Raw genomic sequence first — 12,648 nt, forward strand, 5'->3', positions numbered from 1 at the left:
GGAGGGAATTATATTATGTAAGGGCGACCTTGGGAATGTGTGTGTTAGGCGCATGGTCCTGGGTTCGTTCCCCATTGTGTAATTCTAATTTTTTTTTTTTTTTTTTTTTTTTAGCGTGTGTTTATTCTTTTTTGTTGTTCTATTGATTGCTTCTCTTTCTTTATTTTATGTGTTGATGTTTCTTTTATTGCTTATATTTTCTTTATTATTGTGTGTGCACTGGATTACACAATTTTTGCCTTAATGCGATATGCACTATTATACACATGATTGACACACACTCTATTTCTATCATTTTGTGAAATTTGAACATATTGGTGGAGTGGTTGAGCGAAATTATTTTTATGAAAATTTATTTTCAAGCCTGAGCATAGAGCATAATTTATGCTGATCATATTTTGTTTGATGTGTGACTTGAAACACTAGGATGCTATATTTATTGAGATAGATTTGGCATGATTTATATATAATGAAGGGAAAATCTTGGAGGACATTTTGCACATGCTTATACTTGTACTGTTCTTCATTACTATTCATTGATTTAATACAGGAAAGGTAAACTACAGGACTACTGAGCCTTTTGCTGGTTAGGCACACGGTCCTGGGTTCAATTCCCCATTGCTCAAATCCTTTTCAAAAATAAAAAAATAATAATAAAGGATGAAACGGTGAGCTTTCCTAAGTAAAGGACTAAAAACAGTTATCCAAAAACTCTAGGGGTTGAGTGCTCAACCTTTAAACAGAGTTGGCGTGAAAACTGTCAGTTCCTTGGGTTTTGAGGTAGTTAGAATCAGCAATGATTAATTTTAAGGTTGAAAAATCCTAGAATAAATTATGTCTAGTAATGAAAAACACACAACTATTTAGCTACACACACCTAAGTTGTAAGAGATTTTTCTCAATTGTTTGTGAAAGATTGTTGAGATAGTTTTGGTGGATTTACCTAGGGGCTAAGTAGTCATTTGTCACATTTTGTGATAATTCATTATTGTGTTTGTTTGCTTTTGTTAGGATTTTGAACTTTATGCAATATTTATCTCAATTAATTTTCACTATTTTACTTAGAGATTAGCAAAATACTAGTTGGGGGGTGTGATTGAACTGCATTATTGCATATTTTATACATTTAAAACCAATATAATTTTAATTTTTTAATTTTTTTATTATTTTTTTTAAATAATAAAAAAATGATTAAGAGGCAGAAATCCAAATTGTGATTTAAATTGGTTAATAGTATAATTTATGCTTGATTTTAATACTTTTGATCGAATTTAATAATGTTCACATGCACAACAACACACTTTTAATATTTTAATCTAGTTTTATTTTTATCTTTAATTATTTATTTTATTTTCTTTGTCAAGTTTTATTTTTGTTTCTTTAATTATTTATTTATTTTTTTTGAATAGTTTTATTTTTTATTTGTTTTACAGCCCCGTATAAGTTTTTCTAAAACAAAACAACGACATGTCGTTGATCTATACCGAAAGAAGTCTGGCTTCGTAACCGACACGTCGTTCTACTCCATAGGCGAAAACGGGATGTCGTTTTGGGTCATCTTCAACCTCCAGCAGCAAGACCAGCAGCACAACAACAGCGGCCATCTCAGCTGCACATCCTCAACCCTAACGCAGCCACGACAGCGCCACCACCCGATGCATGAGCAGCAACAACCACATTAACGTAAACCTCCGCCCAATTCCTTCATCTTCATACACGGCGCTACCCATGCACGCTGCCTCAACGTTCACGACAACAACTTCAACCTCACGCACAGCAGCCCAGCTGCAGCACCCAGTGCTGCACACGCAACCAACCAGCACCATCGTGAGCCTCTGTCCAGCTCCATGCATGCGTTCAGACCACTACCCAGCCACTGATAACTTTTCGGACAGCAGGAGATTGAAATCAAGTGGGGGTTACACGCATGTGAGCTCAGAAGTCAGAGGAACTTTTGGCTTTGGCATGGTCTTTCTGTTTTGGAATTTACAGGTTGTAGATGGAAGCGCATGGACTGCAGAAGCAAGTTAGCCTAATTCTTAAGCGAAGCATGTATCTTATAGAGAAGGGGGCCTCTGTCTTCTTCTTCCCAGAAGGAACACGGAGTTAAGATGGAAAATTAGGTGCTATGGATAGAATCCAAAATTCAGTGAGATTGTAGACAATTCAAAGATCTTGTTCTGATCTGATCTGAAACAAAAGGATTATTCACCTAAGCTCTGGAAGAAGAGAGAAACAGAGGCAGAGATAGGCAGAGAGAGAGCGAAAGCGAGAGAAGAGAGTGATGGTGCAAAGATAAGAGTCTTAACAGAAATCAAAGTGAGGTTAATGATGATGAGGATCCTCATTCTCCAGCACGTGGTATTGTTGGGTATATTCGCCTTTTAGTCCGACATTTGCAAATTGATGAGCTTTTATCCGTCGGTGAGATCAAAAGGGACGCAACTCAAGCCGAAAGGAAAGCCATGCGGGGATTCAGCAGAAAAACAAAAGGATGCTACAGCTCCCGCTGGGGGATTCCGCTGGAGCTGGAGCACGTGTTTTGATATGTTTTTTTTTTTTTTTAAGTTGTTTTTTATATAGATTTTTTTAATATTTTTTAATAATTTTAAAAAGTAAAATAAATTTAGAATATTATTAAAAATATATTTTTAATTAAAATGTAAAAAAAATTATTAAAACATATTTCTTTAATCACAAAATAAAATAAAAAATTATAAAAAAATATTTTTTATTTTACTTTGTGATTAAAAAAATATTATTTAATAATATTATGAATTTTTTTATTTTTTAAAAATATTAAAAATTATTAAAAAAATCTATAGAAAAAGAAATTAAAAAATACAAATAAAAAATATTTGTAAGGAAAGAAGGAGCTGCTTTCGGTGGAAAGAAAAACGAATGCACACGGAAAAAACAAAAAAAAAACACAAAGCTGCCAGGACGCAACACAAGAAGAAAGCGACGGACAGGAAATTAAAAAACAAAAAGTAAGACGCCGAAAGAAGAACACATGCACGTGGACGCACGGATGCAAACTTTCGGCGCGAATAATTTTCTGGGTTTCTGTTATGGGTAAACTAGTGAATTTACCCTGAACTTAGACAACCAGAATATAAGAACAGCAATTCAGAGAGAAGAACAAGAACGCAATTGAGAAAAGCCCAAGAAGCCCTTCTTGATTCTCGGAAGAGGTATTCGAGGAACTTCCAACCTTCATACAATTTTCTTATTGATTCTTCTGCATATCAATAATTACAATGCACTCAATATTTATAATACTCGAGTGATCAACACGTCCCGTATTGGAATGTAACAAGCTCACCACCTTAAACCTATTTCAGTTAAAACCGTTATTCATCTTACACTAAACAAAACTCACCGTTTCATTAAAGATGAAACTCCCCATTTAAATCCCTCAACACTCTCGACTGATCTCTCTTTATTAACTAACTTCCTAAATAACTTCCAGCCATTACATTCCCTTCCCCTTAACAAAGTCCTTGACCACAAGGACTTAATCCTCCCCACTAGAGGACCTTGCCCACAAGGTGGGGATAACGATCCCGCAATATCCACAGAAGTTCCCAGGTACTATCTTCAATAGGAGCTCCTAACCATTTCACCAATACTTCAGTGACAGCATGGTTTCTGATTTTCTTCATCCTTCTTTGTAAGATCAATTCAGGTTCAGGTTGCACTTGTCCCTGAGAATCCAAAGGAGGTAGTGTAGGAAGTGGAATCACATTCTGACCCAACTTTTTCTTCAAACATGACACATGTACAATAGGATGTATCTTTGTAGAAAGAGGCAAGTCGAGTCTGTAGGCAACTGTTCCAACTCTTTCCAAAACCTGAAAAGGTCCAAAAAACCTTGGAGATAATTTCAGATTGTGGCGTAAGGAGACAATTTTCTGTCTGTATGGCTGCAATCTAAGGAAGACCCAATCGCCCACTTGAAATTCCCTCTCAGTTCTCTTTCTATCTGCAAACTCCTTCATCCTGTTCTGTGACTTCAGCAAATTCTCCCCCAGCATTAACCAAAGCTGCTCTCTGGTTTTAAGTTGCTGGTCTACTGCAGGATTGACTGAGGTGCCAGCTACATAAGAAACCAATTTAGGAGGTGAGTATCTATAAAGTGCTTCAAAAGGACAGACTTTGATGGAAGAGTGACAAGTGGTGTTGTAACACCATTCAGCCAAAGGAATCCACAAACTCCACTCCTTTGGTTTGTCACTGGTATAACATCTCAAATACCCTTCAAGAGTTTTATTCAAGGCCTCAGTTTGCCCATCCGATTGAGGATGATAGGCAGAACTAAAATTGAGGGAAGTGCCTTGCAATTTGAAAAGCTCCTTCCAAAAATTACTAGTGAAAATAGCATCACGATCTGATACAATTGATTTAGGTAGCCCATGCAGCTTAAAGACACCATAGAAGAAAACTTGGGCTATTTTACTTGCTGAATAGGGATGTGCCAAGGGAAAAAAATGTTCAAACTTGGTGAATCTGTCCACCACAGTAAAAATCACATTGTAGCCACCCGAAAGAGGCAGACCCTCAATGAAATCCATGGAAATATCTGCCCATGGTGAGGAAGGAACAGGTAGAGGTTGCAAGAGGCCAGCTGGATGCACGTTTTCATGTTTGCATGTTTGACATACTTCACATTCTCGAACCAAAGTTTTAATATCCTTGCACATTCCCTTCCAGTCGAAATCCAACTTGGCCCTATGTAATGTTTTATGATAGCCCACATGGCCAGCTTGTGGACTACTGTGAATGTGATGCAATACTTTAACCTTGAATGGTGAATCTGAAACCACCACAAATTTCCCTTTCCTCAATAACAAGCCTTGTTGTAATGTAAAGTGCTTAGGACTCTTTGATCCTTGTTGCAACTTCTCATAGATGTCTTGGATTATGGGGCAAAGTTGATAACTTTGTTTTAATTCTTCCACCCAAAGAGAGGTAGGAAAAGTGATAAGTGCTAAGGTTGCTGACTGTTCTTCGACTTCCTGGAAAGAGCATCAGCTACCTTGTTTTCTTTCCCTCTTTTGTAATCAATAGTAAAATCGTAGCCAATCAACTTCAGAAGCCATTTCTACTGAGTTTCTGTGCCAACCCTTTGCTCTAGTAAGTACTTAAGAGCTTGCTGATCAGTCTTTATTTTAAACACAGCACCCAAAAGATAAGGCCTCCATTTAGCTACAACAGAAACAAGAGCTAGTAACTCCTTCTCATAGGTGGATAAAAGTAATGCCTTACCTTTTAATGCCGTGCTATAAAAAGCAATAGGCTGATTTTCTTGCATGAGAACAACTCCTAACCCAAAGCCTGAAGCATCACACTCAATAGTGAAGCTTTTAGAAAAATCAGGCAATTTGAGTATTGGTGGACTAGTAACAGCCCTCTTCAAGTGTTGGAAAGCCTGAGATGCCTCCTCAGTCCAATGGAAAGCATTTTTCTTCAACAGCACTGTTAATGGGGCAGCAATGGATCCATAATCCTTGATGAATTTCCTGTAATAACTAGTAAGTCCGAGAAACCCTCTCAAGGCTTTCAAGGATTTTGGAATAGGCCAGTCAATCATGGACATAATCTTGGAAGGATCAGCTTTAACACCACAACCAGAAATGATATGGCCGAGGTAATCAACTTCATGAATTGCAAACTTGCATTTTGACCTCTTTGCATAGAGTGTATGTTGCTTTAAAACTTTCTAGCACTGATCTCAAATGTGCAATATGGTCCACCAAGTTCCTGCTGTAAACCAATATGTCATAAAAAAAAACCAAGACAAACCTTCTTAAAAAAGGTTTAAACACATCATTCATCAAGCTTTGAAATGTAGCAGGAGCATTAGTAAGCCCAAAAGGCATTACTAAGAACTCATAGTGCCCCTCATGAGTTCTAAATGCTGTTTTCTCAATATCCACATCTTTAACTCGAATCTGGTGATATCCAGATCTCAAGTCCAGCTTGAAAAATATTGTTGCTCCATATAATTCATCAAGTAACTCATCAATCACAGGAATGGGAAACTTATCATTGATGGTTACTTGATTTAATGCTCAATAGTCAACACACATCCTCCATGAACCATCAGACTTTTTAACAAGAAGCACTGGTGAAGAAAAGGGGCTCTGACTTGGCCTCACCACCCCAAATTTCAACAAATCCTGAACAATATTCTCAATCTCATTTTTTTGATAATGAGGATATCTATAAGGCCTGACTGAAACAGGACCAGTTCCCTCCTTAAGAGGAATATGATGATCGAAAGATCTGATGGGAGGTAAACCCACAGGTTCAGCAAAGACATGCTCGAACCCTTGTAATAGTTCTTCTACCTCTTGCACTTGACTTCCAGGTTTTTCTATTGAGTCCTCAGTTCTCAGCTGCAAAAACCAACCCTGTTGTCTGACCAAGGAAGACTTTAAATTGCCCTCTCCATTTTGAAGCCTCATGCCATCAGACTTCAACCCATGTAAGGTGATCTTGGATTGCCCCACTATAAAACTCATAGACATGGAATTAAAATCCCAACAGATTAGCCCCAAGGTCTTTAGCCATTGAACCCCCAATACTATGTCACAACCACCCAAGGCTAACATATGAAATGGAATTCTAAACTTTGAGTCTTGAACCTTGATGACTTCTTCACAACTGCCACTGCTTACCAACTTGTCACCATTAGCTACTCTCACTTGTAACTTCAAATCATCATGTACTTTAAGTTTTGCTGCTTGTACCACCAATGGATCCAAAAAATTATGTGTACTCCCCGAGTCCACTAAAATTTCAGCCACACAACTTTCAATCCTTCCCAACAACTTCATGGCATTATTGTTAGAGCAGCCAGATATTGCATTAATGGACACCTCCAGCCCTTCTCCTTCTTCTGTCACCAACTGTTCATTGGTCACTAGAGTCTCATCTCCCTCCTCCTGTATTTCTAAGGCATTACCAACAGTATCCTCAACATGTAACAGATACACTTTGGGAGCCTTACATATATGCGTGGGGTTCCATTTTTTATCACAATGGTAACATAACCCTTTCTTCATTTTTTCATCCATTTGTGAAGAAAAAATCTTCTTAACTGCTACGGGAGGTTTCTGGAATCTGTTGCCTTCCACCATAGATTCACTCATTACTGAAACACCTCTCCATGGTTTTTTAACAGCTGACAAGTACTCTTCTTGGATTTTTGCCAATCCAAAAGCAGCCCCAAGATTCACTGGATTGAACATCTTCACAGGTAACCTGATTTCATCTTTCAGGCCACTCACAAAACAACTAAGCAAATGCTTCTCAGACAAGCCTATCAACCTATTTGTCAAGGCTGCAAACTGTGACTTATACACAGCAACAGATGTGGTCTGTTTTAACTTGGTTAATGCCTCCATTGGGTCATCATATGCAGATGGCCCAAATCTCACTTGCATTGCCATAACCAATGACTCCCAAGAATTGAACTGACCTGAGTTAAAAGCAGTTTGGTACCAAACTAATGCCTCACCCTCCATATGATATGAGGCCACCATTAATTTTTGATGAAATGGTGTTTGATAAAAATCAAAGTATTGATTAGCTTTAAAAACCCATCCAACAAGATCACATCCACTAAAACGTGGAAAATCCAAACGAAAGCTTCTCTGGATAGCCCTATCTTCATGACCTCTAGGTTCATTTGTATTGACACTAGAAGACTCAACCAAAGATCGTAACATATCAGAAACTTGTTCTAACCTTGTTGACATTGCAGTAATGCATTGTTGATGGTTCTCCAATTGTCTATGAACCATTTCTTGCTGCTTCTGGGATCCATCTTGCTGATTTTTCAGAGCTCCACACGTGCCTTCTGCTATCACAGGATCGATTACTACTGATACCAATTGTTATGGGTAAACTAGTAAATTTACCCAGAACTTAGACAACCAGAGAATAAGAACAACAATTCAAAGAGAAGAACAAGAACGCAATTGAGAAAAGCCCAAGAATCCCTTCTTGATTCTCGGAAGAGCTATTCGAGGAACCTGCAACCTCCAGACAATTTTCTTATTGATTCTTCTGCATATCAGTAATTACAATGCACTTAGTATTTATAATACTCGAGTGATCAAAACGCCCCATATTGGAATGTAACAAGCTCACCGCCTTAACCCTATTTCAGTTAAAACCGTTATTCATCTTACACTAAACAAAACTCACCGTTTCATTAAAGATGAAACTCCCCGTTTAAACCCCTCAACACTCTCGACATATCTCTATTTATTAACTAACTTCCTAACCAACTTCCAGCCATTACAGTTTTGGACCTGGGACACCGAAAGCAGTACCTACTTGCAGTGTTATTTGAAGCCTATTTAGTTCTTCTATACTTAAGAACCTACAGTAACTAATACCACACACTGCTTATGTGATTTTGTTTTGCTATAGTAACTAACACCAAACACTGCCTATGTGTCATTTTACTCATTACTCAAAAATGCATCTGCCCTTTTCCCCAGAAACAAACATTGCATTCGAATTTGTCTCTCCCGCTCGGTTCTTGCAACCCCGTCCCTCCCGCTCAGTTCCTGCCGTCGTTTGCGTTCCGTTTGCTGTTGTCCGCATGCCGTCTGTCGTCGTCTGCTCAAAACCTATCTTGCCTTCAAATTTCTCTCTCCTGCTTGGTTACTGCAACCTTGCCCCTCTCGCTAGGTTCCTGTTGTCGTCCAAGTTCCGTTTGCCATGGTCTGCGAGCCGTCTGCCATCATATGCATGTCGTCTACTCAAAACCCATCTTGCCTTTGAATTTCTCCCTCCTGCTCGGTTCCTGCCGCTCCTCTGCCGTCATCTGCATGTTGTCTGCCTTCTACCGTGACGTCTGGGTGTGCCGTGCCGTCTACCATCTACATTGTGGTCATCCATTTTACTGCTTAATCCTCTTTGGTTGGATTTGCTGAGTTGTTTCTTAGTCTTATATGTTAGGGAATCTGATCCATGGGGTTGTACCAACAACACTTTTGGTTACTGCTACATTTGTGATTTTTTTATTTGATTTTCGTATGTTTTAGTTGGTTTTCTTAGTGTGCCTCTTACTTGAGCATTTTATATTGAACATTGTTAGTTTAATTATTTTTGGAGTTTTTAGGTTGAAAAATTGTATTCAAAACAGCATCTAGTTTACTTTGAACTTTACAATTCAGTTAGTACCATAGCCCATTTAGCATAACATGGTATTTGATTTTCTTTTGAGCATTGCATACCATTTTCACTTGTTAAATTAGCTAAATGTAAACTGAAAGCTGCCTGGATAACTCTTTAGGGGGTTAACAAGCTTTCAAGATTAAGGACCATTGCATACCATTCTCATTTACTTAAAATGTCCTCAGTTAGATGTATGTGATGCAAGGATAAAATCATAAAATTACTAATTATGAGATTTCTTTGTGCAGATCTAAACCATATGTTACCCTCATAAAATCAGAGGTTGTTTTAAATACAATTAAAGGCTGTTTTAAATACAATTTTCCAACCTTAAAACTCCCAAAATAATTAAACTAACAATGTTCAATATAAAATGCACAAGTCAGAGGCATACTAAGAAGACCAACTAAAAGATACGAAAATAAGATAACAATAAGCTAATACCAAGTGCATAGAAAAGTCACAAATGTAGCAGTAACCAAAAGTGTTTTTTTTCTAATAATATCGATTTAATATTATGATAATGGACTAATGGTTTTTTTCTTGTAATGTCTATTTAAAAAATCAGTTGAAATAGCGCGATGGATAAAGAGGAAGATAGAAGGCCACCTAGACCTTCTACACCAGTTCCACCGACTCAGGTATGATACATTGGTCATTCATAAATGGAAGGTGTCTCGATTCCAATAGTTAATGTATTTTTATTTGTGTATTGTAGGTCTCTCTTTGTCCAGGAAATGCTTACTACCCGCCATTTATGATTCATCCAAATGTATATCCGAATTCATATACATACGCATGGGGTAGCCAGGTAAATTCCATTTTAAACTTTCAATTTTTTTTTCCTTAAGTGCATTGCTACCCGTTCTAACATCGAGTCGGATTACAGGCCCCACCAATGCCACTGTTTCCTACAATGTTCATCTACCGTCCGTCGACTAATGCAGAGGAGTCGGGTTGTGTTCAACAAATGAACCAGGTAGATTCTTTTCTAATCTTTTATTTTTTTTATGCATGCATTTTTATCCGTTCTAACACCGTGCCTAATTGATTGCAGCCCCCACATTTTCCAACAACGTTCATCTAACCTCCGTCGACAAATGCGGATGAGTCGAGTCGTCTTCAACAAACGATCCAAGTTGATTTCTTTCTAACCTTCTAAAGTTTTTCCTTAAGTACATTGTTACCCGTTCTAACACCTAGTTAGATTACAGGCCCCACCAATGCCACCATTTCTAACAACGTTCATCTACCCTATGTTGACTAATGCAGAGGAGTCGGGTCGTGTTCAACAAACGAACCAGGTAGATGACTTTCTAATCTTTTATTTTTTTTATGCATGGATTTTTATCTGTTCTAACACCGTGCCTAATTGATTGCAGCCCCCACCAATGCCGCATTTTCAACCAACATTCATCTACCCTCCGTCGACTAATGCGGAGGACTCGGGTCATGTTCAACAAACGAACCAGGTAGATTCATTTCTAATCTTTTATTTTTTTTATGCGTGGATTTTTATCCGTTCTAACATCATGCCTGATTGATTTCAGCTCCCACTAATGCCACCGTTTCCAACAACGTTTATGTCGACTAATGCGGAGGGTTCGGACTGTTTTCAACAAATACCATGCGCTCCGTCAACTATCGGAGAGGACTTGACAAGCTTTGAAAAGACCGCAAGTAATTCGGAGACTGCGGAGACATCGTCATTTATATCTGAAAGTGAATATAATGTTGGAGGTACTTCATTAGACGTAGAGACAAAAGTCGAGGACATAAATGAAGAAAACGTTGATGATCATGACCGAGTTGAGGAGGAGCCCAAACCTGGTATGAAGTTTGCCACTGATCATGAGCTTATGGCCTATTACATGTGATATGTCAAGCAACAAGGTTTTGGTGTCATAACACAAAGGACGAAGAGAGAGGCTAATGGGATGGTGAAGTATTTGACGATTGGGTGTGCACGTGGCAGGAAGTACCATCCTAGTCATAGTAATATCTCGAGGCCACGTCCAACTATTAAAACGGATTGTAAAGCAAGGATAAATGCTCACTTGGTAGAGGGTACTTGGGTGGTGACCACTGTTGAGATTGCCCATAATCATAGTATTGTTAGCCCGCAAAAGTCTAGATTCTTTAGATCGCACAAGAATTTAGATGAATACAGTCAGATGATGCTTGATTTGAACAACAGAGCAGGTATTCGAATGAACAAGAATTTCGGGGCAATTGTTGTTGATGCGGGGGAGGGGGGTCGAGAATCTGCAGTTTCAAGAAAAAGACTGTCGAAATTTTATTGACAAAGCCCGACAATTAAGACTAGGTAAAGGTGGTGGCGAAGCACTGACTGAGTACTTCAAGAGAATGAGATTGCAGAATGATGGTTTTGTTTATGTGATTGATGTGGATGAGGAGTTGAGACTTAGAAATGTGTTCGGCTGACGCACTTAGTAGACCAGCATATGAGTATTTTGGAGATGTTATCACCTTCGATACGATATACTTAACAAATAGATATGGTATGCCGTTTGCTCCATTTGTTGGTGTAAATCATCATGGGCAGTCTATACTATTAGAGGCTGTCTTGATTTCAAGCGAGGACACAAGTACTTTTGTGTGGTTGTTTCAAGCATAGTTGGAGTGCATAGCTGGTCGGGTTCCAAAAGCGATCATAACAGACCAAGATCGAGCAATGAAGGCTGTTATTGCGTTTGTATTTCCAGACACGCGCCATAGATATTGTTTATGGCATATAATGTGAAAACTGCTTGAAAAATTGGGATCTCACGCTGCTTTCAACGCAGGGTTGAAGACTACCATCCAGAGAGCCCTATATGATTCATAGACATGTGATGAGTTTGAGGAGAAGTGGGGGCAACTTATTCAGAAATATGAATTTTTGGAAGGCTGTTATGTATTTTTATGGATCTTGGAAAACTGTTATGTATTTTTATGGATTTTTGGAAGACTGTTATGTATTTTTATGGATTTTGGAAGACTGTTATGGATTTTTATGGATTTTTGGAAAACTGTGATGTATTTTTATGGATTTTTAGAAGACTGTGATGTAGTTTGGGTATGTTTTGTATTTTTGTAGATTTTTGAAGATTGTGATGTAGTTTGATGTAGTTTGGGTATGTTTTGTATTTTTATGGATTTTGGAAGCATGTGATATATCGCCACCTATATTAGGTGTTTTAATGTAGTTGGGTATTGTTTTGTATGCTCATGGTAGTGAGTTTAGCCCTGATTAACAATATATGTGTCATCTCAAAGCAGTGTAGTAAAACAGTACAAGAAACAACAGATTTCCAACACAGGCATTAACATTAATACAATTAGTAGTACAATTAATATACATTAATCTGTATCATCCATCTACAATTTACTTCTTCAAAATACATTTATAGTCCAAGACAACCAAATATTATTACAATTGATAACACC

The 12,648-nt window shown here is 38.0% G+C and overlaps 1 protein-coding gene across 1 annotated transcript; it reads right to left on the reverse strand.

The window, feature by feature from the left end:
* Positions 1–6,074: 6,074 nt before the first annotated feature.
* Positions 6,075–8,900, reverse strand: LOC109018904. Its single transcript, XM_019001096.1, has 3 exons — positions 8,797–8,900; positions 7,979–8,076; positions 6,075–7,891 (listed from the first exon to the last, which is right to left on the reverse strand). The coding sequence occupies exons 1-3, from the start codon at positions 8,898–8,900 to the stop codon at positions 6,075–6,077; spliced, it is 2,019 nt and encodes a 672-aa protein (XP_018856641.1).
* Between the last annotated feature and the right edge of the window lie 3,748 nt (positions 8,901–12,648).

The sequence above is a fragment of the Juglans regia genome, chromosome 11, assembly GCF_001411555.2.
Source record: "Juglans regia cultivar Chandler chromosome 11, Walnut 2.0, whole genome shotgun sequence".
NCBI lineage: Eukaryota > Viridiplantae > Streptophyta > Magnoliopsida > Fagales > Juglandaceae > Juglans > Juglans regia.

Bases quoted from the DNA above. Each gene is read 5' to 3' on its own strand.
- LOC109018904 (XM_019001096.1), bottom strand. From the start codon at position 8,900: ATGGTAGACGGCACGGCACACCCAGACGTCACGGTAGAAGGCAGACAA. The intron at 8,077-8,796 runs GCAAGATGGGTT...ACTGATATGCAG, and splicing joins CAGGAGGGAGAAATTCAAAG to AAGAATCAATAAGAAAATTG. The intron at 7,892-7,978 runs GTTCTTCTCTTT...AATTGGTATCAG, and splicing joins CTTTTCTCAATTGCGTTCTT to TAGTAATCGATCCTGTGATA.